At 45.3% G+C, this 25467-nt stretch overlaps 11 protein-coding genes across 11 annotated transcripts, besides 44 other annotated features; all 11 read left to right on the top strand.

Moving 5' to 3' along the window:
• Positions 1–22355: part of a sequence feature (heterozygous, Esmeraldo-like haplotype) that runs on past the window's edge.
• Positions 4–39: a sequence feature (AT_rich).
• On the top strand, positions 75–473 carry Tc00.1047053506773.104 (hypothetical protein, conserved; the record flags this gene model as incomplete). Its single annotated transcript, XM_811522.1, has 1 exon — positions 75–473. The coding sequence occupies one exon, from the start codon at positions 75–77 to the stop codon at positions 471–473; it is 399 nt and encodes a 132-aa protein (XP_816615.1).
• Positions 695–727: a sequence feature (AT_rich).
• Positions 874–896: a microsatellite.
• On the top strand, positions 1046–2287 carry Tc00.1047053506773.100 (protein kinase, putative; the record flags this gene model as incomplete). The annotated part of the gene is made up of 1 exon (XM_811512.1): positions 1046–2287. One exon carries the CDS (start codon positions 1046–1048, stop codon positions 2285–2287), a length of 1242 nt encoding a protein of 413 aa, XP_816605.1.
• Positions 2363–2440: a microsatellite.
• Positions 2679–4190, top strand: Tc00.1047053506773.90 (amino acid permease/transporter, putative; the record flags this gene model as incomplete). The annotated part of the gene is made up of 1 exon (XM_811511.1): positions 2679–4190. One exon carries the CDS (start codon positions 2679–2681, stop codon positions 4188–4190), a length of 1512 nt encoding a protein of 503 aa, XP_816604.1.
• Positions 4489–4510: a sequence feature (AT_rich).
• Positions 4690–4725: a microsatellite.
• Positions 4772–4801: a microsatellite.
• Positions 4936–4976: a microsatellite.
• Tc00.1047053506773.80 (hypothetical protein, conserved) lies at positions 5033–6874 on the top strand (the record flags this gene model as incomplete). The annotated part of the gene is made up of 1 exon (XM_811510.1): positions 5033–6874. One exon carries the CDS (start codon positions 5033–5035, stop codon positions 6872–6874), a length of 1842 nt encoding a protein of 613 aa, XP_816603.1.
• Positions 6928–6950: a sequence feature (AT_rich).
• Positions 7058–7203: a sequence feature (A-rich).
• Positions 7204–7223: a microsatellite.
• Positions 7347–7394: a sequence feature (A-rich).
• Positions 7417–7465: a sequence feature (GA-rich).
• Positions 7468–10425, top strand: Tc00.1047053506773.70 (transcription modulator/accessory protein, putative; the record flags this gene model as incomplete). Its single annotated transcript, XM_811509.1, has 1 exon — positions 7468–10425. One exon carries the CDS (start codon positions 7468–7470, stop codon positions 10423–10425), a length of 2958 nt encoding a protein of 985 aa, XP_816602.1.
• Positions 10017–10097: a microsatellite.
• Positions 10028–10124: a microsatellite.
• Tc00.1047053506773.50 (nucleoside transporter-like, putative) lies at positions 11340–12686 on the top strand (the record flags this gene model as incomplete). Its single annotated transcript, XM_811508.1, has 1 exon — positions 11340–12686. One exon carries the CDS (start codon positions 11340–11342, stop codon positions 12684–12686), a length of 1347 nt encoding a protein of 448 aa, XP_816601.1.
• Positions 12725–12744: a microsatellite.
• Positions 12801–12830: a microsatellite.
• Positions 12912–12947: a sequence feature (AT_rich).
• Positions 13219–13241: a sequence feature (AT_rich).
• Positions 13278–13320: a microsatellite.
• Positions 14584–14607: a sequence feature (AT_rich).
• Positions 14753–14787: a sequence feature (AT_rich).
• Positions 14813–14847: a microsatellite.
• On the top strand, positions 14962–15363 carry Tc00.1047053506773.44 (cytochrome b5, putative; the record flags this gene model as incomplete). The annotated part of the gene is made up of 1 exon (XM_811521.1): positions 14962–15363. The coding sequence occupies one exon, from the start codon at positions 14962–14964 to the stop codon at positions 15361–15363; it is 402 nt and encodes a 133-aa protein (XP_816614.1).
• Positions 15371–15404: a microsatellite.
• Positions 15572–15607: a microsatellite.
• Positions 15612–15637: a sequence feature (AT_rich).
• Positions 15704–15736: a microsatellite.
• Positions 16068–16128: a microsatellite.
• Positions 16301–16354: a sequence feature (AT_rich).
• Positions 16621–16641: a microsatellite.
• Positions 16665–18515, top strand: Tc00.1047053506773.40 (3-methylcrotonoyl-CoA carboxylase beta subunit, putative; the record flags this gene model as incomplete). Its single annotated transcript, XM_811507.1, has 1 exon — positions 16665–18515. One exon carries the CDS (start codon positions 16665–16667, stop codon positions 18513–18515), a length of 1851 nt encoding a protein of 616 aa, XP_816600.1.
• On the top strand, positions 19225–20574 carry Tc00.1047053506773.30 (hypothetical protein, conserved; the record flags this gene model as incomplete). Its single annotated transcript, XM_811506.1, has 1 exon — positions 19225–20574. The coding sequence occupies one exon, from the start codon at positions 19225–19227 to the stop codon at positions 20572–20574; it is 1350 nt and encodes a 449-aa protein (XP_816599.1).
• Positions 20767–20811: a sequence feature (A-rich).
• Tc00.1047053506773.20 (hypothetical protein, conserved) lies at positions 20857–21948 on the top strand (the record flags this gene model as incomplete). The annotated part of the gene is made up of 1 exon (XM_811505.1): positions 20857–21948. The coding sequence occupies one exon, from the start codon at positions 20857–20859 to the stop codon at positions 21946–21948; it is 1092 nt and encodes a 363-aa protein (XP_816598.1).
• Positions 22028–22064: a sequence feature (T-rich).
• Positions 22090–22110: a microsatellite.
• Positions 22181–22274: a sequence feature (A-rich).
• Positions 22275–22294: a microsatellite.
• Positions 22295–22312: a sequence feature (A-rich).
• Positions 22356–22751: a sequence feature (haploid, Esmeraldo-like haplotype).
• Positions 22724–22766: a microsatellite.
• Positions 22752–22870: a sequence feature (areas merged during assembly that could not be assigned to a particular haplotype. This can correspond to areas where the two haplotypes were merged or to regions with more than two copies in the genome that were merged during assembly.).
• Positions 22871–23436: a sequence feature (areas merged during assembly that could not be assigned to a particular haplotype. This can correspond to areas where the two haplotypes were merged or to regions with more than two copies in the genome that were merged during assembly.).
• Tc00.1047053506773.10 (hypothetical protein, conserved) lies at positions 22970–24745 on the top strand (the record flags this gene model as incomplete). Its single annotated transcript, XM_811504.1, has 1 exon — positions 22970–24745. One exon carries the CDS (start codon positions 22970–22972, stop codon positions 24743–24745), a length of 1776 nt encoding a protein of 591 aa, XP_816597.1.
• Positions 23437–25467: a sequence feature (heterozygous, Esmeraldo-like haplotype).
• Positions 24812–24839: a sequence feature (AT_rich).
• Positions 25249–25275: a microsatellite.

Below are 25467 nucleotides of genomic sequence, written 5' to 3'. Positions count from 1 at the left end.
GCCATTTTTAGTTTTTTTTAGTTTTTTTTTTTTTAAATTGTTGTTTGTGTATATTTTATTAGGCTTGATACAAAATGCTCTGCCGCTCAAGAATGAGGCTTAGTGGATTTGATGTGAATGCCCTGTATCCACATGGCGTTCCTAAACGCACCTTTCCTTACCGTGAGCACCCCAAGCAGATTTCCACTGCACCTATGGCTGGCGGATTTTACATGACCAAATATGCTCTTGGATGGCCTTTTCAGATACCCTTTGAGTGGCTGTTTTATCGAACATCCATCTTTCTTTTTGTGGCTTGTGTGGTGTACGACGTTTTTTTCGGCTTTCCTCTTCCCTTTATGAAGGAAATTCCACCAGGAAAACCAAAACATTTTTTCTTCAATAATGCAGGTGGATCTCCACACCACTTTTGGCAATATCAAGATGGGTGGAAGGTACCAAATATGTCTGGCGCGCGCCGTTGGGTGGATTAGTCAATAAATAGAGAAAACGACCAAACAAAAAAAAAGTCAGGGGAAAAAGGGATAAGCAAGTAATGACTTGTCGTATGGATTTCTCTACTTATTTTAGGAGTAAGAGGAAGGTTAGCGGAAACTTTTATAGGAACTTTTCTGTGAATATTAGTATGAGATGGGTGAACGGGTGTGTGGGCAAATTGAATGTAGGATACCGGGTTTAGGAACCTTGTGGCATGTTTTTATTTATTTATTTATTATTTTTTTTTTTAGTGTAGTTGAAGCATTATAGTGTATGTGTACGGTTTTCTATTTTTTTTCTTTTTTAGTGTGTGTTTGTACAGCGAACCCATTTTATGGGAATGGACGGTGCTATGGAAATTAATATTGATACAACAGCACTGTTGTCGCTGAAGATTTATTATTATTATTATTATTATTTAATTAGAAAAAAGATTTTCACTTAATTTTGAAATTAAACCATATGAATGGGTATGTGTGTGCATTTGTTTCTTCTTTGATGTGCCTTTTTTTTTTTTTTTTTTGCATGTATACATTCTGTGTGCAAATTGAGATACGATGAGTGTGAAATGAATAGGGATGTTGAGTGGCGAACCCTAGCTTTTCAGGAGGCGATGGAATTCCTCTGTCGGTTGCGGCATCAACTGGAGAGTAGGATAAGCTTAAAAACGAGGTCTCAAGAGGACGCATGTAACTCCCCAGTAAAGCAAACTGACGCCGAGTTGGCCGAGTTGGCTCTATCTGATGACGCCGATGAAGCTGCTTCTTTATTTTCTTTTGTGAAATGCGACGATGGGATGAATTCTTCCACAGCAGAAGAGTTGGATGTGTGCAATGATTTTTTTGAGTTTACCGACCAGGAGAGCACCGTTACTCTTACACACAGATACGAATCCTTAGGGAAAGGGGCACGCTCGAATGTGTACCGTGGCACCCTGTCTGTAACAACAATGGACGGTGTAAAGAAATACGATGTGGCTGTGAAAATGAGTCGTTTGTGCGTAGGCAGTCTCCACGAGATTGATCGTTGGATGCGTGTGGTCCAGCTGTGGCGAAATTTGAAGCATCCACTTTTTCATTGTTGCTACTACGTGGGATTTTCACCAATCGATGGTGAGGAATTAGTTATCAACATGTACAGTGCCCATGAACTGGCGTTGGGTGGGACCTTGGACGCATCTCTGAAGAAGGAAGAGCGGTTTACCGAGGATGTGGTTCGAACCATTCTTTTTGACCTGCTTCATTTTTTGTGCTATCTTCATGATGAGATTGGGGTGGTTCACAATGATATTAAACCACAAAATATTCTTCTTGTTATTGACAATGCAACGCAGCAATTAAGATACAATTTGTCAGATTTTGACTGTGTTTACCCCATAACTCCTTCTAGAGGAGGAATATTAGTAAATGGAATGGCAACATTGGATGGAACTGAGCATGATTCTGATGTGCTCATTTACGGTACACCGCCGTATATATCACCTGAGAGCTGTCGTGGATTGCCGTTTTTGCCTAGTAACGATGTGTGGTCACTGGGCATTCTCACATATCAGCTTTCAACAGGAAGATTGCCATGGAACCCATTGGAATTGTCTGTGCCCTCTATGATTTTAAATGGCTACCGGCGGAACGTTTCAAATGGCTTTGGGCCAACGCTGGATGAGTTCGAAGAGGGCTTTTGTCATATTTACTCAGACGAACTAAAGAATTTTGTGAAAATTTGCCTTGCCGAGGAGGCCAGTAAGCGGCCGACTGCCTCTGAGCTTCTTCGACATCCTTTTTTACTTTTTCCAGAAGGGTGCACTCGATAAGAAATGATATCATTATATAAATACGCATTGCTGGATGCCTGCCGCATCATTTTTTTTATTTTTCTTTTCTAGCTCAAAAAAAAAAAAAAAAAAAAAAAAGAAAAAAAAAAAAAAAAAAGAAAAAAAGAAAAAAAAGAAATAAATAAATAAAAATGGCATCTAATATCAGTAACATGGACAGGACATGCATGTTGCGGTCTCCGAGAACTCTCCTGGAGCACTCACGCACCGGCAGCGTTTTGCCACCTTCTTTTTTTGTTAATTCTTTTACCCTTTTTTCTTCCACCGAAATAACTAAAAAAAAAAAAAAAAACGCTGTTTCGATTTATATATTTTGAAGCTTTGCTGTTAGAGTTGAAAGGTTTTGTCGCCAAAAACTCCAAGTGACTGTATGTCAGAACGCCAGTACTTTGAGCATCCACGGTGGCATTTGCTTCGGCGTAACAATGCTGCAGTTGGAGGGACCACATCCGACGTTCCCACGGGAAACCTGCCGAGCGAACAAGGAACAGGAGTCTCGGACGATGAGAAGAAAAATGTACCAAAGAGAACCCTTTCGTCGCTTATGTTACTGGGCATTATGTACACTTACACCACCTCTGGAGCCTATGCAATTGAGGAAACTGTGATGGGCGGTGGTCCGCTTCTTACCTTGGTTGTCATCACATTGATTCCGGTCCTTATGGCAATGCCTACCGCACTGGTGGTTGCTGAACTTGCGACCGCAATTCCATCCAATGCTGGGTTTTTAATGTGGGTCAGTGTTTCATTTCATCGCGTCTTGTATTTCAGCATGGTGATTCAATCCCTATTGCTCATCTTCATCGATAATGCACTTTATCCAGTGCTTTTCTCCGAGTACGTATGCACCACTATTTCATGCACAACTGTGGCAAATAGAGGGTTTCGTGCTGGCATGCTGTTTGTGACGTACATATTGAACCTGACGGGTGTGCGAGCAGTTGGAATGGTTAGTGTTATGCTAACGGTCGCCACAATTGTGCCATTTGTACTGATGTTTTCTATGCACCTTTTTAAAAACAATTTCTATTTGAACTGGCCAGCTATAAGCTTTATTCCAGCTAATATTGATTGGTCAACCTTTATTTCCACGGCGTCATGGAATCTTTGCGGTTTGGAACAGGTTGCCACAGTCACAGAGGAAGTTAAAACTCCGCATCGGACAATTATTCGTGCGCTTGTGCCACTTTTGGGACTTTGTTATCTTACATATATTCCACCTATCTTGACAGGTTCGAGTTCAAAAAAAGGTCCGCCCGACATATCCAAATGGAAGACAGGGTACTGGTCATATGTTGCTTACAGCGTTGGAGGGAGCCCGTTACAGGTTTTGCTGATTATGGGAAGTTTTTTTTCAGCATTTGGAATGATGATTTCATCCTTGTGCACGACATCGCAAGTCATCGCTGGTGTTGCATACACCGAGGTTTTCCCAGGGCCTGTGAATCGGATTTTGTACCAGCGCAATAAGCGTTTTGGCACGTATCATTGGACATTGACAATCAATGCTCTGATCACTGGTCTCTTCAGTGTGTTTCTTGATTTTGGCCTGCTTGTGAAAAGCGACCAGGTTCTGTATGGCATAAGAGTGGTGGTGATTTTTCTGTCCTTCTTGATCATACGACACCGATACCCGCATCTAAGCCGTCCATTCAGGTTGCCACTAGAAGGGTACAAACTTGGCGTGATGATTTTTCCGTTGCTTCTCTTTATGGCACTTACAGTTGTGGCGATGATGGAGGACACGCAGAAAGTCACAGTAAATCTTTTGGTCATTGGCGGCACTCTTGTGCTGTCTTTTATTTACTGTTTCTTTATTCGGAAGGGGGAATTCTTTGGGCGAGTGGTGACGGAGACCGTTGAAGAACGGGAAGGGGATTGAAATGAAATCGTCGACGTCCTTTTATTTTTAATATTACTGCCATTATTAGGGATATGGTCTCCACGGTAATTGGTCTCTGATCATCAAGACCAGGAGACAGGCGCGTCATTGGAGGTGCACCTTACTTTCTCCTCTTTTTTTTTTTCCTGTCTTCTTGTTCCTCGCCGCTGAGCGGTGTCTTAATTAGGAGGAGGAGAGGGATGCGAGGGGATGCATAGTGAATTGCAGGAATAAATATTTAACAAAAGGAAAGCCGTTTACACCCCCCAATAAAATATTTGAAGCAGAGTTAAAACGCTTTTTTTTAAATTAAAATTTTTCTTCTGGAGAGCAATGTACATGCCTAGCTAACAAGCAAGCGGAGAAAAGAAAACGGAAGGCAAGAGAGAACGGGCTACTCGGAGTCCAGCATTTATGATAAAAAGTGTTTTCTTTTTTATCATCAGGAATTTCATCACACCATGGAAATGTACAAAACAAATTTTATTTATTTAACTAAATTATTATTATTATTATTATTATTATTATTATTATTTTTTCTTCCTAAATGGGGATGAAAAGGGAGTGTTTAAAGATACGTCTTTTTTTTTTATTTCTTTTTTTTTTTTTTTATAATGAATATAATGGTAATTATTTTTTCCGGTTATATGTTTACCGTTAACACGAGTCATTGGAAAAGAAAGGAAACGATATTGACTTTTATTACTGCCGGAGGGAAACACACGGGCTTTTGTCTTTTATGCCGTTTTATTTATTTATTTATTCTTTTTTTTTCTTTTTTTTTTTGTGTGTGTCAAATTGCCTTGAATAGAGTTTAGTGCGAAGTGACGGTGCGAAGCAACATGGGGCAACGGGATGCATTATGTTACATGTGCGCCCTACGAATGTCTATCATGTACCAGGCACCACCCCCAGCACCACCGTCACGACTACGCTTGCCCCAAACTGAGGGCGTTGAGGGGACAATTCACGACGATGGGGCACCGTTTGTGGATGAGGCATACCACCCACACTTTTCTATTGTATACGAGACGCCAAGGAGTGCCTTGCGGTTCTTTGATGTGGAGACCGGAGAGAATTTGGATGTGATTGCGTGCCAAAATTTGCCTTTTCTTTGCTGTGCGTGCTTGGGGCTGTATCAGTTCATGGATTACGTCCATGCTCCCGCTGTAGCTGCAGCTATTCGCACAAGTCCATACATCGATTCGGATCGTCTTTCCGTCAACGTGAATGTGCACCGCTCCATGTCTTTCTTGTGGCTGATGGTGTCTACCGTGTTTTACGGTGCTCACGGACGTGAGGGTGCTCTGCCCAATCCTTTTGCTGTGATACCTGAGGAACACTGTAACTTTAAGGACTTCTTTATGAGTGATTTGCGGGCTCGCATTCTTCAATACACCACGTATTCTCACGCGGAGTTGAAAGATAGAAAAACACCCGTAGGGTATGAAATATATCTAAGAGAGATTGCGCGTCGCTCCAAGAATGCGGTTATTGGGACACAGCCACAAACTATTCAAGCATTCATATATAGTCCAGAGAACGAGGGGGTCATTGTGGACATTTGTTCCGAGCACCATCGTGTGAAGGATCTCGCAGGTGGGGATGTGGTTCCGCCACAGTACTGTAGTAATCGCTGCGATGGTGTTATAAACTACGGCGTCCTGTACGAATATGTGCAACCCTATCTAGAAAAAATTGGATGGTGGGTTAATGACGGAGCTGCAGGGGGTCAGTTAAAGCACTTTGTGGTAGAGGGGACTGCAACAATTGCATTTAATTTGCAGCACTCTAATATCATGCTGATAGGCAACTACCGCAAGATGAAACGGGATCTCTCTCAGTCGCCATGGTTTGCCTATGGCGAGCGCGTCGGCGCATTTTCTTTACAGGAGATAATTGCAAATCCAATACTGCCTTTTTTCTTTCCCGAGGGTGTCGCGTCGGTACCGTGGATGGCCGAGGCAAACGAGAGCACTGTACAGATTGAAAAGAGATCGAGATGCGAACGGGTGAGTGCAGACCAACAGCACCTCGAGGAGCAGAGGGTCAACCCGCAGCAAATGGCTGCGCAGCGTGTGTTCGGTTTTGGACGCTACAAGTTCCACAGTGCCGGCCGTGAAGACGTGGATGTGCGCATGCTTGGAAGTGGGAGACCTTTTGTGCTGGAGATCATTTCACCCAGTCGTCAACGGGTCACACCGCAGGATCTTGCTGTTTTCGAGGAGGCAGTAAACAAAAGTGAGAAGGGTAGTGTGGAGATTTCGGACTTGCGTGTCACAGATGCCGACATTACCGTGAGGTTGGCACGGCATTCACAGAGTAAAGTGAAGAAGTACCGCTGTGTTGTCTGGTGCAGCAGAGCGATTGTAGACCCCGAGCATGACGACTACTTTCAGGCTGTGAATGCCGTGAAAGATCTTGACATCGAACAACGCACGCCTGTTAGAGTACTGCATCGACGTTCCATGCAAGTTCGCCCGCGCATGATTCACTCAATTCGACTCATGCCGCTGAATGCGCATTGGTTTCTAATGGACCTGGAGACCCAGGCGGGCACCTACGTGAAGGAATTTGTTCACGGCGATATGGGAAGGACAAAGCCTCATTTGGGGGCGCTGCTGAATGGAAGAACAGATATCATTCAGTTGGATGTTTTGGGCATGGAAATGGAAGGGCTTTAAGCAACCAAACGAATCGATGACAACGGCGATGAAAGAGAATGAAATACATGAAGAATTTTTTTTTTTTTTATTATTTCTGGGCTGTGGCTTTTTCACACTAATCACTGGCATCGTAATGAAGTGGGCACAACTTTTATCTTTGATCCATTCTAAGGAAAAGACGATGATGGTGCCATAATTATATTTCTTTTTTTTTATTTTTATTTTGTTTGTTTATATGTGTTATTTTTTATCTCTGTTGGCTTTTTTTCCCGTTTCTTTCCTTTTTCTATTCATTTATGCCTTTACTTTTTTTTTTTTTTGTATATATTTCCCTTTTTTTTTTTTTTTGTGTGTGTGTGTGTGTGTGGGCCACTCATACACTTGCTTTCTCTCATTTTCAAAGGACAATATAGCAGCATTAAAAGGAAGAGGAACATCAACTAATAATAAGAGGCTAGGAGAGAGAGAGAAAGAAAGGGAACGCGAGCATTTCTCTTTTCTCTCTTTTTCTTTTCTTCCTTTTCTTTTCTTTTTTTTTTTGCTTTATCACATCGTCACTACCTTTTCTTGTTCCTCCTCCTTCTCTTTCTTCTCTCCTCTCCTTTCTCCCGATGCGACGCCTCATTAAGTGCATAGCCGCAGCGCGTCCGAAAAATTTGCCACATTTCCGTATGGCGATGCGTGCGTCCAGCAGCGTGGCGGTTGGGGAGGGAGGGGATGTGGGGAAGATCGTGCAGGAGCGGCTGTACCGTATCATAGGGGCACGAATGTCTATCTCCCCCGCCATCGCCCGTTTTGTGGTGGAGCAGACAAAAAGGGGCTCTACCGTTCCGTTTCTGGCGCGTTACCGCCGAGACGAAACTGGACACCTTGATGAGAGGGCTCTTCGCCAACTCATTGACATGGCGGAGGAACTGCAGGAGGTACAACGGCGCCGCGCATTTATGCTGAAGAGTCTTAAAAGCCGCGGTCTTCTCACAGATGAGCTTCGAGAGGCATTTGATAAACTGTTGCATCTGAATCAGTTGGAGGATGCATGGGAACCCTTTAAGGAGAAGAAGACAAGCTTGTCCCACAGGGGCCGGGAGGCTGGGTTGGAACCTCTCGCGAAGAAGCTGCTTTACACTTCGGAGCCGTTGACAGATGCGTTAGAGAAATTACGCTCTGTTACAGACGGTGCCAAACTCTTTCAGGCCATTATTGTGGAGGAAGTGCAGCGCTGTGACGAAGTGCGACAACTCATGCTGGCCGAGTGTCGACAGAGCGGTGTGATCAGCAGTTCACTTGCGGCAGCCCCCAGGAAAAAAAACGCCAAGGAAATTGGCACCGATGCCTTTGAGACGCTTAAAAAACAATTTGCTGCTTACGAAAATCGCCGATGGTCTGTGCAACGTATCAGTGCTCATAACGTCTTGGCATTGCAACGTGGTGAGAGTAAGGGAGTGCTTCTAGTAAAGATGATTCCCCACAGTCGAAGCAAATATACTTTTTTCTCATGGGCTCGAAAAAAGTTTGTTGGGTTTCAGCGGCAGGAAGACCCCAAAGCTACTCGTCTACTAAATCAATGTCTTGAGGCTGCATATGAAAACATAATGAAGGTCACACACAACATCATTCGACGTGACTTAAAAAAAAGTGCTGAAAAAGAAGCCATTACCGTATTTGCACACAGTCTTCGTCATATTCTTATGCAGTGTCCTATGCGTAACGCGAGAATTTTGGCGATGGATCCAGGTGTCACCAAAGGTGTTAAGTGTGTCGCTTTGGATGAGAATGGTGGAGTGTTGACTCGTTTCAAGTGCATTATTATGGATAAAGCCAATATGAGGGATTACATCAGTGGTTGTGTCGAAAAATTAAAACTGAATAAAATTGTTATAGGCAATGGGACTGCTTCGCGAGAAGTGGCGGACATTGTTGCTGATACTATTGAAGAGAGGGGATTAAGTGTGGAGTATGCTATTGTAAGTGAGGCAGGGGCAAGTGTTTATTCCGTATCCGATGTTGCGAGGGAGGAGTTTCCGACGCTTGATCCAATGTACCGTGGGGCGGTAAGTATTGGTCGCCGGGTGATTGATCCACTGAGTGAACTCGTTAAAATTCCCGTGCGTTCTATGGGTATTGGCATGTATCAACATGACGTTAGCGAAATGGAACTTTTGCGTGCCTTGAATCGTGTGGTTGAATCGTGTGTGACCTGCGTAGGTGTGAACGCCTTAATTAGCAACCGTTACGTGATGGAAAAGATTCCAGGCGTTACCAAGCCCATTGTGGATCAAATTGTCCTTGCACGGTATGCGAAAAAACTGAAGAGCCGTGAGGATTTGCGCCGGGTTCCAGGCATGACGGAGGCGACGTATCAACAAGTCGCAGGGTTTTTCCGATTCCCAAACTCTACGAACCCACTGGACAATACCAACATTCACCCCGAGTCGTATAGCACCGTGCAGAAGTTGCTGGAACTTTACGGGGGGAAAGAAAGAAGGGAGGTCGGTAACATTCTTCTTAATCTGAGGGATGCGGAACTCAGGGATGTGGCAAGTAGGATTGGATGTGGCGAGGCGACGCTGGAACTCGTGGCTCGGGAATTGGCGTCACCAGCTCTTGATCCACGTTCGGAATTACCTCACGCAGGAATTTTTCGTCGTTTTCCACCGAAATTGTCCGATCTTAAGCCCGGCGATATGTTGAGAGGGGTTGTGCAGAGCGTGACAACATTTGGCGTCTTTGTGGATGTCGGTCTTCACGATAATGTTCTTGTGCGAGGTGTAAACATTGACACGGTGCATACAGGTGACCCGTTGGATGATTTGCGCTTTGAGGGGGTTGACCAGCTTGGCAGGGTTAGGCTTCGGTACGACGGGGTTCTGCATGCGCGTGGAGACGCCGCTGCGCAGTCCCACCGTCGAGGCCTGACTCTGGAGTCAGAGGAATTCCTTTCTTTAGGGCGTCTGACAACACCGGAGGCACAACCGACGTTAAGTGATAGCCTTGCCGTGGTGCGTGAAGAGCGCCAGCAAATATTTGCTTCTTTCTCTTTGCAAGGGCCGCACGAGTTTGCGAGAGTTGCCGCCACCGTGACAAACGGAAGTGGTAATGTCGTTAAGCCGCTCAAGAGACCTCGCACTGAAGGTGGTGTACACACGGCTGCTGCTGGCCAAACAACGATGACGGCAGCTGCAGCAGCTGCAGCAGCAACAAAAACAACAAAAACGAAAACAACAGCATCATCATCATTAACGGATAAGGCAGAGGTAGCGGCAAAAGCCCCGCGTTCGAAGAAAAGGCGGGCTGGAGGGAAAAGGCGTGTTACGCCCTCTTTGGTCTCAGAGGAGCACGAGAATGACGAAAAGAAGCAAATTGTTGGTGACACCCTGCGGTGGTGGCGGCCGGAGGAAGAGACTGAGAAAAGTGGGCTGACTACGGGGGGCGTAAGGGCTGTTAAGGAAAGGACTCCCGGTGTGAAGAGGCCGAGAACAGAGACGCTGGGCCCACAAAAAGTTTTACAGCCACCAACTTCCACTTCTACAAAGGAAAGTGAGGAAAGCGAACCCATATTCTTCTTTTAGTCTTTGGGGGATTTTACATTATCCAGTGCTTGTGCGCGGGGAAATAAATTCATATTTTTTAAAAACACTTTTTTTTTTTTTGCCCCTGTTTGTGTATAGGTGTGTATATGTCACCGGGAAGCTCTTTTTCCTTTTTTTAATTTCCTCTTTTCCGGAAAGGACGTTTGGGTGGAGGTGTGCTTTTGTGTGATTTACTGCCTCCCATTTATAATAGTTCTTGGAAGCTTGTTGCGGGAAGAATGCTTGAGAAGGGGAAAGGGGCTGCTTAGCCAGAACCCTTGGCGCATTTCGGCTTGTCACGCTTTTGCCTTTTTTTAATGCCTTTGCCTGCGTGTTTATTGATACGAGGAGGGTGTCTTGGTTGGGGGGAGCACCGCGAATTAGGGCGGACTGTTACCCTCGATTCCTTTTTTTTCTGCTGGAGGCGCTTCAGGCGGGCTAAATATGGGCATGCGTTGAATTGATGAAAACAAATGGCCATTTCCCTTTAAGAGTCATTCGCAGCTCAACGGTCAATTAACGGAAGTCTTTCAATGGAAACCGTTCTTTAAAAATCAAAGAAAAAATGGTAGCCCGGGAATTCCTACACGAAGGCCGCGCCCAGACGGACGCCTGCTCCTCGCGTCCTCTTTCTCAATCAAGGACGGTAACTCCTTTTCCGGGGAAATTGTGCACGGCGCTTTGGCCTTTGGGGGACAGCTCTGTGCGTTTTATTCTTTTTCTTTGTTTGCTTGCGGATTTCTGTAAGAATATATATATTAATACAACACCTTTTAAACCATGTTTCTTTTTTTTTTACTTTTCTTTATTTATTTTAAGCGAAGTACCGAGTAATTTCCAAAAGCCTAAAAACAACAGGAATAATCAAATAAAGGGCACGATTAAGCGGGTAAGGGCTACTTTTTTGCCACAAGATGCCTTTTTTCAGTTCCTATGGAGAGACTTGGCTCTTTCTTACAAGCATCGTTATGGGCATCACCATGGTGATGGGTGTGAGTGCGGTGACATCAGCTCCCAGTTACATGACCAAATATTACAAGTATATTTTGAAAGATGACGGGGCCGTGCCTTCAAATAAAAAGTTTTGGGACACAGTTCTTACATTTTATGTGGTTGTCACCATGGTAACGCAGACCTTGTTTGAGCCAATGAACCTAACGACGTTCTGCCGCCGCTTTTCTCTTAATTTTCGGCTGCAGGCTTCCTGTGTGCTTATGCTTGTGGAATTGCTGGTGTTGTTGTTAATTCCCTTCTCTTCTAATGCATCGGAAAAGGGCGCAATGGCTGCTTTGATGGTAATGGCTTTTGTGGGCGGTGTCGGACGAGCGTTTTATGAGAATACTGGATACGCACTATTTGGCACTTGCCCGCCCACTACTATTTCTGCTTTTGTTATTGGTGCTGCTGTTTCTGGTGCCCTGACGTCTGCTTTGCAGATTATTATTAAGGCTTCCATGTCAGATGACTTTGAATCTGTCAAAAAACAGGCGTACATTTACTTCAGCACGGCAATTGGGATTATTATTGTGACAATGATTATGTTATGGTCACTGTCGAAAAATTCCTTTGCTCGGGAACGCATTTTGGAGTTACGTTCAAAGCGCACTTTTGTTGCTAATATTTATCGGAACCACACACCAGACATTAGATCAAACGTTGTTCCTGGAGATTTGACCAACGCGAATGAAGAGAAGGAAGAAGAATTTGGAAACGACGTTACTTCCTCTTCTGGAGAAGACCCCTACGAAACTGGGTGGCTTTTGAGTGTAAGACTCTGGCCAATCATCAAGAAGATTTATCCCGTGCAGTTTTCATGTTTTTTCACGTATTTTATGACATTCCTTCTCTTTCCTGGTGTAATGCTGGCCGTGGACGTAAATGATTCTTGGTACGGGACTATTGTTGTGGCAGTTTTCAGCCTCGGTGATCTTGTGGGACGATTAATGTGCCTAAGTCGAAGGTTGTGGCTTTCTCGGAGGTGGGTGGTTATATCCACATTTTTGCGAATACTCCTTGTTCCTTTGATGGTTCTGTGTGCAAAAGGATACATTCGCAATCATGGCGCAGCTTATGTAATAGCTACCGTGACGGGACTAACCAACGGATATTTGGCCACAATTTCTGTTTCATATGGACCGGAGACGGAAGGCCTTCAAACTGATGGCGAGAAGGCCTTGGCTGGTCAAGCCATTGGCGTCTGCCTACTTTTTGGTGTTTCTACGGGATCGCTGTTACAGTTGGCTATTGTGCTTGCCATATAGAAGGCTGGATAAAGAGACATTTATTGGGAGCTTTTAAAAACAACAACAACAACAACAAAACGACGTTTGCGAGCATGCAGGCCACCCAAATTAATGTAATTCCTGATAAGACGCATATAATATAATATATATATATATATATATTTCTGTAACTTTCTTTCCCATCGTGGTTTCTTTTGGAAGACCGCGATGGAGGGAGTCAATGAACCGATAACGTTAAGACGGATATTTTTTGTTTACTATTTATTTATTTATTTTTTTGTCCTGTGGTTGAAGGACTTCAAAATTTTACCATTTATTAACTAATAAATATCTCCAATTTTTAAAAAGCGAAACAATGCCACGACAGCGGCAATCAATATATAATATATATATCTAATTGGAGCAAAAATTGAGGAGGTGGCAAACCCACTGCCTCCCACTCCTACCCCTTTTTCCCCGTTCTACTTTTACTTGTTTAAATATAAAAGTTTGTTAACTGGTCAGCCAACTACACGAATTTCCCTGGCTGTTAGGGCAAGAATTGGTACACATTTTTTTAATTTTTTATTTTTAGTGTGGGGTTATTGTACGGGAATATGCAGCAAATAGTTTATTTATTTATTTATTTATTTTTTATTTTTTATTTTTATTTTTATATATGATAATGGGGTCCCGTGGGGAGGAGCGTGCGAAGACGAGGGTGTTTATCTTGGTGATCTTGTCTCTTGACAAACTTTCCCGCCTTTTTTTGTTTCTTAACTGAATTTTGTCTCCGATGACACCGTGCTGGAGTGCAGCGAGGGCAGTTATTTTTTTCTGTCCCGCCTCCCCCGCTGTTAGCCCTCACGCGGAGGGGAGTCCGGCGGTTGCGGGGCCCTTTTAAAAACAGCCACCTTTGGAGGCTTACACATATTTCTTAATGAATTTGTCTGTTTGCCGGTGCATGAGTGTGGGACAAATCTCCTCTGAGGCGTCGGGGATGCGGAGTACACGGAATCCAAGCTGCATTCCTTTTTGCTTTTGATTTATTTTTACGCGAAACGCGTGAAAGGGTCTTAGCGAGATGCGTATTGCAACAATATTTTCATCTTGTTTGGGTGAAGAAGAGGAATTATATTCCCTGTTCATTTTATGTTTGACCACCTCATAGCGTTGCCAGGGACCCATCACCCAATGACGCGGGTGCGATTCTTCGGGAAGCCAAAAGTCAATCATTATGCGGTGCAACGCTCCGGATCTTAACCCGCACGGCGCCGTGATGTCGTCGCTGCCGTGCTGCCAACGCATGGTTTTGTGCCCCACAATGCCAGCGGCATTATTGCAGGGGTAAAGTTCCTGACCCGGAGACTGCGACGGTGGAAAATAAATGCGGAACTTGGTATTACGTGTACCACGGCCAATTATCCAGGCCTGTCGGACAGGGGAACCACAGCCAGTCATCTCCACATCCTGGGCGTGTGGGCGGAGTGGGTGGCACACGACCCGGAGTCCTCCAGGAAAAAAAGAAGAGCCCAACTGGAGACCGCTCCCCTGGCAATGCCGCCGGATGCTTCAGCGTGGTACGCCAGGGTCAATTGCTCCGTATTGTCAGGGGAAGCCAGGAGCCAGCAACGTTTCCCTGACGGGGTTGTGACTGTTGGCGTCAGCCCTGCGCCCGGACCAGATGTGCCTTGCTGGGACATGGCTGCAACACCATGAGATCTGGGGGCGCGCGCTGTCGCACCGAATGCAGGCCAACAGATTTATTAAAGAAAAACACACACAAGAAAAACACGAGGAAAAACAAGACAACACAAAACAAAAAGAAGTATGTAAAAATGCTCGGTAAATTTTATTAGATATATTTTTTGTTGAGCGAGTCTTGGCGCAATTTGTGGCATATATATATATATTTTGTTGTGAGCACACATGGTGGTATTATTATTATTATTTTTTTTTTGAGATGGAACCGCCACACGGTGACGTTTTGGGACACGTGACCTCGCACTTGTTTGCATTGAGGGTAAGAGCGGAAGTGCTGGTTTTTTTTGGGTTTGAGAGCTGCATATAATTTATTGCTGTTTACTATGGGGGAATCTTCGAAGAAAAATATTTTTTCTTTTATTTTATTTTTTATTTTGCGATTCTTTAAAATTGCTATCTTTTCTCTTTCTCTCTTTCTCTCTGTCTTTCTCTCTCTGCGTGTGTGTGTGTGTTTCTGTTAGTTCTTGGAGGTAAGAGGTCTGCGTTCATAGCGGAGTTTCAGCTCAATATTACTAATTTCATAAAAGGCACAATTCAAAGGACAGACATAATGTCAGAGGCACGGTTACCAAAGTACGCGTGGGAGGAAATCCGAAAACACAACACTGACAAGGATTGTTGGGTGGTGCTGTACGGCCGTGTGTTGGATGTCACGAAGTTTTTGTCTCAGCATCCTGGTGGAATTGACCCTATCAATGATCTTGGGGGGTACGACATCACCAACTCCTTTGAAAGCATCGGGCATTCCTCAAGGGCACTAGTCTTGTCAAAGGAGTTTATTGTTGGCGACTTGGATAAGGATTCCAAGCCACCCGTTGTAGAACCGAAGGCGTCACGAGAGGATGTGCCTCTGACGGCTTATAAAGCAGGGGGTGAAATGATTCCGCTGAGTTACATTTTGGCTCCTGTTTTTGCACTGATGCTTCTTTTTTATTATTATTTGATGGCATAGAAGTGGCTTTTTCTTTCTTTTTTTTTTTTTTTTTTTTTTTTGCTTACTGGACCTCTCCTTTTTGTTTCCTTTTTTTTTTTTCGCCTTTTTTCCCACTTGACAGGACAACAGAGAGAAGCCAACAACTAAAAAAACATGGACCACAGGAGCATCCGCCGGGGTGGGTGAAAGGAAGCACAAGAAAACGCTTACGCATTAATTTCCCTCCCAAACAAACAAACAAACAAACAAAAAAAAAAAAAAAAGAGTTTAAAAAATAAATAAATAAATAAAAGCAAGAGAGAAGTGAATGTTGTGTGAGATGCTTTTCTCTAATGGGATGGCGAAGCTTGGATGTGGATTTCTTTTTTTTTTTTTTTTTTTTTTTTATTTTACCATTATTTATGAAGACTTAACTTTTACTGTTTGTTTCTCTCTGTTGATCGTGTCCTTTGCGAAATGCATTATGAGCCGCATTCCGCTTGTGAGTGGGAAGTAAAGTGAATTTAAGGTGGGAGGAGGGGTCCCGGTTTGCGAAGAAGAAAAGGAAAACGCCTCTGTTGTCATGTCTACTACAGATACACATGTTTTGACGGTATTTTGTAAAAAAGGAAAGAAAAACAAAAACAAAAAAAAGGACTGCGACAACAGTCATGTGGCCGTTCGCCTTGACGTCTGATAGTGGAGAGGCCATGGGAAATTAGAAGAAAAAAAGAGCAAAAGTGTTTTATTTCTACTTTTTGTTGGTTTATTATTATTTTATTTTATTTTGTTTTTATTTTTTTTGCAGGGCGTAACGGGGAGGAAAACATTTTCTGGTGAAATGTTTTTTTTTTCTTCCACGGAGAGCTGAAGCGGGGAATGCTCAGATGTGGTGGGGGGTGGGTGGAGAAGAAGAAGAAATATGATGGGGTTTGGAATCACTTTAGGTTCATGTGGGTTGTGCGAGAAGTTGGTCTTTTTTTAAAAAAAATACACATTAATTCTTTAATTTATATTTTCAATAAATAAAGAAATACAAAAATACATTCACATTTTGTTTTAACTCTTTATTTCGCCAGAAGCCTTTCACGCTTCCCCCTCCATTTATTATTATTTTTTGCTTCTTTTCTTATATTGTGCTGAGAAGCTTTTTTTTTTTTTTTGAGTTGTGGAGTTCTCTCTTCTTATTTATTTTAGGAAGAGAGGAAAGAGGGGAATTGGGGGATCCGTAATTCATTAGGGGTATTGCGGACAACAAACAAAAGGGGCTGCTTCTGTGGGTTTTTTGTATTATTGCACACACACACACACACACACCCGAATTATTTCTTGCAGGAAACATGTTGCGTTGTTTTACCGCTTCTGGGTTTCATTTGCCACGTTGCACATTAGCCACCATGGGGTTTGTCTCTTGCACAGGATCAAACCGTTGGTGCAGCGTGTCAGCCGGGTCGACACCGCACAAATCAGCAGAAGGAGACGTCCTCCAGTCCAATATCAAGAAGGAAGAGCGATCGCGGGATTTTTCTGAGCTTTACGCCGCCCATCCCTCACAGTACGAGTCTGCTCCGGCAGCTATTCGACCAAATGTCCTTCGTTACCCGTGCGACCCAAAGAGTGCAGAATTTCAGGAAAATCTGAGACGTATGGAGGGTCTAACGACGGAGCTGCGACGTCGTGTACAAGTGGTTATTGAGGGGGCTTCTGAAAATGATCGCAAGGCCCGTGAGCGACACGTTAGTCGCGGGAAATTGTTGCCTAGAGAGCGTATCGAGAAACTTATTGACCCAATGACCCCCTTTTTGGAATTATCTCAGCTTGCCGGGCTCGATTTGTATCCTGGGGAGTCATGTCATTCAGGTGGCATTATTGCGGGCATTGGTGTTGTGCATGGCATTCGTGTGATGATTTTGGCGAATGATGCCACTGTGAAGGGCGGAACATATTATCCCATAACTGTTAAAAAGCATCTGCGGGCTCAAAAAATTGCATGGGAAAATCATCTTCCTTGTATTTATCTTGTGGATAGTGGTGGGGCCAATCTTGCTCGACAAGATGAAGTGTTCCCGGATGAACAACATTTTGGTCGTATTTTCTTTAACCAGGCCAATATGTCTGCTGCGGGGATTCCGCAGATCGCTGTGGTTATGGGGAGTTGCACGGCTGGTGGTGCCTACGTGCCAGCGATGTCGGATGAGAGCGTTATTGTCAAGGGCAATGGTACCATATTTCTTGGGGGTCCACCGCTTGTTTTTGCCGCGACTGGAGAGAAAGTGACTCCAGAGGAATTGGGCGGGGCTGCTGTGCACTGTCGAACAAGTGGTGTTACGGACTATTTTGCGACGGATGACCTTCATGCATTATACTTAACACGACGTATTGTAAGAAATTTGAGTCGGGAAGAAGGTTCAAAAGATGTGGAGAGTAAAACCTTTACGCCACCCTTGTACGACCCAAAGGAGATTGGAGGATTTATACCTGATATGGCTGCAGAAGTTGTGAAGAGTTTTGATATACGTGCTGTGATTGCCCGTCTTGTTGACGGAAGTGAATTTGACGAGTTCAAGGCGCAATACGGCAACACGTTGGTGTGTGGGTTCGCACGTTTTGAAGGAATGCATGTGGGCATTGTTGCCAACAACGGTATCCTGTATTCTGAATCGGCTCTTAAAGGGGCACACTTCATTGAATTGTGCTCTCAACGTCATATCCCTCTGTTGTTTCTGCAGAACATTACGGGATTTATGGTTGGGAAGGCCTATGAAAGGGGCGGAATCGCAAAGGACGGTGCAAAGCTTGTGACGGCTGTGGCGACAACGAAGGTTCCAAAAATTACCGTAATCATTGGAGGGAGTTATGGTGCAGGCAATTATGGAATGTGCGGCCGTGCCTTTGGCCCCCGTTTTCTTTTTATGTGGCCCAATGCGAGGATAAGTGTCATGGGAGGGAATCAGGCTGCAACAGTGCTTGCGCTCACAAACTCTAAATTGAAGCCCGATGCAATAGAGAGCTTAAAATCGGAGGTGAAGACAAAATACGAGAAGGAGGGTTCCTGCTACTACAGCACATCACGTTTATGGGATGATGGCGTCATTGCCCCCGAGGACACTCGTGCGGTGGTGGTTCAGACGCTGCGCACAGTTCGCTTGGCTCCGCGGCAGAAGACAGAGTTTGGTTTGTTTCGTATGTAAAGCCCTGCAACTCTGCGCTTTCTCGCCCAGCCCGAAGAAGGCGCAGGTGGGGCGAGGTGAAAGGAGTGACCACCGGCGGGCGCAAGAAGAAAAAAAAAGAAAAGGTATGAGGAGGAGGAGGATGAGTAAAAGGAGGGTATTCATTTTTGATGCGAGTGTTAAATGGCCGGACTCTCACCGTGCAGAATCATTCGGAAGGAGGAAGAGAAGGGACACAAAAAAGAATAAAATGGAGCGTGCGATGTGAGTGAGAGGAGGGCGCGGCGAAAATTCCCACTTTTATTTGTGCCTTTATTCCTTTTTTTTTTTTTCTTGTTTGTTTGTGCGCGTTGTTCATCTATTTTTTTCTTTTTCACATTGGGCACGCATGCTTCTTTCCTTTTCCTTACCTGCTTGTCATATTTGCCTCGCTGGTGTTTCTTGAGGTTTGAACGTTCTACACCCTGCCCCCATTTTTCCCCTTTTGCGTTTGACCGGTGAACCGATACGGCGTGGGGTGACACGAACACTCACACACGAGCCAAAATACAACGAAAAAAAAAAAAAAAACGTTTGCAAAACGACGATAGCGATGAAAGTTCAGCATACCCAGAGAAGTCTGCCATCTTGCCACGCATTTTACTTCTTTTATGACTTGTTTTTTCTTCTTTTTAAGGGGGTCGAAGTACACACAGAAAAAGAAACATAGCGAAGTCTTTGGGCCTGTCGTATGAGGTCGGATCGATATGATGTGGCTTCTACGCCTCCCGCTGATGGGAACGATTTGGTCACCTGCTCCGTTCACGGTAGCCGGCGGTTGGCCAGGTTCTGCGTTCGCATTCCAGTGTACAACGCCGACCGTGTCATGGTTGGATACACCTATAAGTGCAAAGAAGAGATGCAGTGTGCGGCTTCGGCGTCTAGGAATTCTTTTGCCAAGCAACATGACATTAGGGGTGTTGCTGAAAGTCGAGACGATGCCTCTCCGGAATTATTGACGAGGTCCGTGGCAACAACACCAACAACGGCTGCGGGCGTTGTTGCGGCAACGGAAAAAGATGCTGCTCCGCAGCAACAAAGGACTGGAGCTGCGCGCGGTCCCAACCGCTACTACGACCTCACCAAGCAGCGGGACTCGGATGCGGCAGGGAAGAAAAAGGTTTGCTGGAACTGTGGAATGGAGGGACACGAAAAACCCGAGTGCTGCAATACATTATGCAGAACGTGCCACACCACAAGGGGTCATCACCACCTTTGTCAAGAGCCACGCCCATCACCTTTTCTGAACTTGTCTCCCACAACTCTTTTATCAGAGGATATGTCTTTTGTGCAGTGTGTATCCTGTTCTTCATTTGGTCACTTTGATTGCTCTGCGTCCCGAGAAACGAGGATTCCCTCGTGTTGTTTTTGTGGAGAGAGGGGGCACAACGCCTATGACTGCAGTCGGCGGAAGAAGCGAGTGCCGGACCGTTGGGTAACTCGTGTAAAAGAGGCGGAGAACGGCATGGCTTATCGGGAGAATTCTGGCGCTTCTGCTGTGTTGCCGTCAGTTTTCAATTCCCTTTCCACCGTGTATGCCTCTCCTGGCTACAATCAGGCTTCTGCGTGGAGAGAGAGGGGTGCGCCTTCTTATGTCGCAAACTGGAATGCCGGCAGGAGAGAAAATGGGTCTTACGGTGGGGGTGCTAGCAGCGGTGGGTACTACGCGACGAATTCCCGCCCCTACAATGATAGATCGCCCTATTCTGGTTACAGCGGAGACAGGCACAATGTCTCTCATACGAGGGAAACGGATCAATATGCAAATTACGGGTTGAAGCGCTCTCGCTGGGGTGATGATGAGGATTTATCTCGCAATAAACATCATCAGCAGAGCCGGACACACGACCACTATCGTGGCTTTGATTCGAATCAACAAGGAAACCAAAGGGTAGGCAGGAACCATGCTGGCAGCAGAGGCGAGGGAGAGAAGCCACATGTACGCCAATCATATCACAACAACGGCCGCTATCAGCAGAAACAACGTCGTAGGAACCGTGGTGGGAGCGACAGTGATGATGATTACGAAAATTTGTTTTAAAAGTTGCCAGAGAATAGCTTTCTGTGTTAATGTCGCTTTATAAGAGAATTAAACCGTCAACCGAGGATAATGCGGAAAAAAAAAGAAAAAAAGAATTGATGAATACAGAGAAGGCCCTGTCACTGGTGGGGGTGCCTCCTTCCCTTTTCTTCTCTTTCCTTCCCGTGATGCAACGCCACCGGGCTTGCAATATTTATATTTTTTATCTCGTTTGCTTCTTTTTTTTTTTTTTTTTTTGTGCATACGTGTGCCGGATTGTGGGTTAAGCAGAAGGAAGGCGGAATGAGCCAGACGGAAAAAAACTTTGCAGCAGAATTGCTGGAGAAATACTTTGGGACTGCGTACCTCTTCGACCAGGCCAATGGCTTTTTCCGCGAGAAGGTGTCACCCAAAAATACTGCTGGTCTTACAACACCACCGAATATAAAATGCGTCAGTTTTTTGCGTTTTGTGAACTGTACTGTTGATGAGAAAAATATTTCTTCCCTGCGAGAGGCGGCGGCGTCAAGCACCCTTGTGGAATCCCTGAAAGGAGAAGACGGCGAGTGGTATCTGCGTCGGCGTTGTTTTCTGGATCCCAAGGACGATCCTGCAATTCGAAGTGTTGTGGTGTGGCCCTTGCACCGCGCCTCGAAGCCCGGGGAGGTGAAAGAATTTTTCAGCCAGTATGGAACTGTTGAGTTTGCCAGAGTCATGTTACAGCCCCACGGCGAAACACAGTTACACGCCACCTTCGTGGTGTGTTTCGCCACGGTGGCGGAGGCCACGGCGTGCGCCAAGGCGAATGTTTCCTTTGGCGAGGCGCCCTCAGCCTTAGCACAACACTTTTTGCCATCTCGCCTGAATGTGATGCCAGCGGAGGATTACCGCGCCAAAACTGAAAAGGATATTCGGGCGCGGGAGGGGACGCAATTGAAGCAAAACGTTGTGAGGGCGCAGAAGGCATTGGCGGAGCTTAAAGGTCAGGAAATTAAACGTTTCCTGCGCAAAGGTGTGACGCTAACGGTAGAGGGTGTTGCACCTGGAACGACGTGGCAGACAATGAAGATGAAGCTTGGAAACCTGAGCCTCACGAACCCCGTGTTGCGGAGAGGCATTACCCTCCTGAAGGTGGAGGGACCGGACGCCAGCGCACCGTCGCGGCCCTGGCGAGCCTTTGTTATTTGCCGTGACGAAAACATTGCGAGTGAAATGCTGAAGGCTTTTAGCTTTGCGGATGGAGAATTTGGGAAGCAGCTGCGGGAGGTCTGCCCGTCACTGAGGCCGCTGACAGATGAGGAAGAGAATTACGCGCGACGGCACTTTCCGGAATGGTGTGAGCCGCTCGTGGTAGCAAAAAGGGCTGTTAACAGCAAGCGTCAGCGCTCGCCCTGATTTTTTTACTCTGTTTGTTTGAAAAAAACGTTGCACTCAACGAAAACAAATGAAAAATACAAATAAGAAGGAAGGAAGGAAGAAGAAGAAAAAGAAAAGGAAAAAAAAAAAAAAAACCGATATTATTTAAGCGCCGCCTTATTTTATTTTTATTTTTATTTTATTGTTTGGCTTTTGGGAGGGATGGCGGGTGGAGCGAATTGAAGAATGGAGCCCGCCACCCGCCGGTGTCTTTTTTTTTTTTTTTTTTTTGTTCTTTTGTACTCTTTCTCTCCGTCCTTTTCTTTTCTCTTTTTTATTGCGTTCTGTTCTTTTTTCTTTTTTTGGTTGGTTGGTTGGTTGGTTGTTTTTTTTTTTTTTTTTTCACCCGGAAGATATTCTGCAAACCGAATACACGACACCTACACTAAAGGGAAGGAGGCGTGAGGAGGGAAAATAAAACGAAGTGCAGGAGAAAAGGGAACAAAAAAAGAGGAAAAACACGAAGACGAGGTGAAAAATATCATCATCAAAAGGCGGCAACAGAAGAAACAGCCGGTGCGATCAACCGCAGGAGAACATTATTTTTTTTCCCCCTCCCTGTGGTGACGGCGGATTCCGATACAGGGAGAGTAAGTGCGCGCGAACTCGAACACACACGAGAAGGGCGTGGGTGGGAGAAAACAAAACAACAACAAAAAGGAAGGACGAAAAAGGAATAGGCGAAACGAGAAGCAGATAAAGAAGTACTTACAGAGACATTACCCTTGCCTGCTGCCTGGAGCGTGACGCCACATTTCTTTCTTTTTTTTTTTTTCTTTTTCTTTTTCTTTTTTTTTACTGCCTGACACCCTTTTTGCAGTCGCGAAAAAGGAAAAAAAAAAAGATAACAGCATTTAAACGGGTACAGTTGTTTGTGAGTCTGGAGATAAGGAGAGACGATTGAATTGGCTCAATATAAATATACGCCATAGTCTGTATAAATTGACTTATTCTCGCTCAGACGATATAATCCTTCAATCGCCGCCATCAGAAAGAGGACATGATTCATGAAATGTGTTTCCAAGAATTGAGTGATTCGATCTTGCCGGCACATAACGGAGAGGTGGCATTGATGTTGGCCACAGGCAGTCCATTTACAGATGCGATGACGACAGCAGCCCCGCAACAGGATGTTTGGGGAAGCAGCTTATTTTCTCTTCCTGAGTTGGGCACCGATCTGCATAGTGAAGTAAGTCAGCAAAACATTGAGAAAAGCGGCAGTAACCTCAACTGCGAGTTACAGACTGCTTCTCATGTATGCAATTTGGCGCCAGTTACATTCAAAGAAGAACAAAACAAAACTCGTATAACGGAGTCGAATACAACCTTTGGACCCACACCAAGCATGCACTGTCTTTCCTTTGGCTCTGTTAATGCGCAGTCGAACATACCATCGATAGCAAATAGTACCCCCAATCCTCTGGCGTGCTCTATGGTATGTACCTCACAGGCCCCCCAACTCAGCTTTTCCTCGCTTATGTCCATCGGCAACACGACGGTGCCAGCTAATAGCAGTAGCACCACGAATGGTTTGGCATATCAACAGGCGTCTCCAGTCGCAACCGTGTCAAACGGTATTCCCGCCTTTTTTACGACCGCGCAAAATGGCGGCAATGTTGTGATGTTCGCGCCAAGTAACTCACAGCAAACATTGTGCATCCCCACACCAGTACCCACTATGATTCCCTACTACGTGATTGCCCCGCCTCAGCATACTGTTGAAGTGAACGGGACAATGGCGTACTCTTCGTTGTCTACGGCACCTCAGTCAATGCCACCGGTAATGTGCGGACCATGGACCACGAACACGGGCTCCGTAGTGGGTTCTGGGGCACCAACCCCTGTCAGTGTATCTTCAGCCTCAGGAGTTATGCCGCAGACATTTGTGACATCAGTCACCACAAAACCTTCTCAGCCTGTTTCTTTCAGCTTTCCATCAGGAGACAGCAACCAGAATTCGGCAAGTGCATCCTCCATTATTCCGCTGTGCGCTGATGGTTCCGGCAACCAAAAGGCTCCTCCGAGGGGCAGCCCGCCAAGTTACGACTCGCTTCGGATTCAGATAACAAAACGTCGCCAACCATCAGGAAGACAGCGCTCTGGCACCAATGTTCATGGAAGCCTACAGGGAATTTGCTCATATTACTCTTACAACCTTTCGGCAGCGCTTAAACAATATGAGCACCCAGATTTCCATGTCGCAAAGCCTGTGGAACAAGTTCTCCCCGTGTTTGTTCAAATGTTTCCTTGTGAATTGAGGGATCGCACCATTATTGTCCTAAACCGCGTGGTTGAGGCGACATGTGGACCTGATATTGCCACCGTTGTGGGTATTGAGCCACGCTCCGAGACGTCGTTTATCACTCTTATTCGCACAAACGACGTTTGGCATCTGATCCACAAACTGCGCTGTCGTGTGTTGATGGACCGTCATGGTTTTTGGTACGCCGAGAACATGGAGCAGTACCTGCGGCTAAAGGAGTACTGCGAGAGTGTACGACGGCTGCCGCAGCAGATACGCCACTTTCAGACGGACGGGCTGCCGTGCATGCCTTTGGTGGTGGAGCTGTCGCGGAGTGTGAACGCGGCGTCCGTGACGTCTCTTCCGGCCCCGCCATCATTTGACGAGGTGGCGCCGATCGCCACGATGGAACGACACGGGCGTGTTGCTACTTTGACGGGCAGTAATGAGGACGGTTCCTCGTCCCCCCGGGAGACTGGCGAGGTTATTAACGCAGCAGCCGTTCCTCTGCCGAGTGGGGTGGGACGGGTGTGAACCGCCTTTGAGCGAGAAGAATCTGTGGGAGCTGCCGCTCTCGCCGTCCCGACATAATGGATGGGGTAAAAAAAAAAAAAAATAAAATAAAAAAGAGTGCACTGAGGGGGCAAAGTGAATGCCCTGGACGAAGGATGCAGGACAATATTTTAACGGCGGAGCTGAATGCCGTGGGAGACAGGATGAGATTAACCAAGTAAATATAACACAAAAAAAGGACAAGACTACTTTTCTCCCCCCGGGCTAAATAACCAAAAGGAAAAAAAAAAAAAAAGGAAATGGACGTCAGAAGTGCGGCAAAGTATGTATGGGACACAGTGAAAAGGGGTTCCCAAGGAAAACGCAAAACAACGTAATACGAAATAAAAACGAAAAACATTGTCCCCCTCATTACCGTTGCCGCGTACTCTTTGTCATGCATGTTACTGCAGACGGGGAGGTGCTTTTTTTGTTCCCCCTTTCTTTTATTTTTCAAGTTTCGTCTTCTGCCATCTGTCCTTTACTTTTTTTTTTTTCCTTTTTTTTTTTTTCGCTTTGCTTGTTTTCTTGTGTTTCTTTTCTCCCCCTTATGATGCGCTTGTCTTTGTCTTTGTATGCTTTTTTTTTTTTTTTTTAAACTCCTTTTTTTTCTCGGTGATTTCCAACTCTCCTCACGGACACCGAAAGGGAAAAAAAAAAAAAAAGGCGAGTTTCTTTTTTTTTTTCGTTTTGTTTCTTCGGCC

Source organism: Trypanosoma cruzi, genomic scaffold (assembly GCF_000209065.1).
Source record: "Trypanosoma cruzi strain CL Brener 1047053516729 genomic scaffold, whole genome shotgun sequence".
NCBI classification, from domain to species: Eukaryota; Euglenozoa; class Kinetoplastea; order Trypanosomatida; family Trypanosomatidae; genus Trypanosoma; species Trypanosoma cruzi.
The sequence above is the reverse complement of the archived record's forward strand: the minus strand, read 5'-3'. Positions and strand labels throughout refer to the sequence as shown.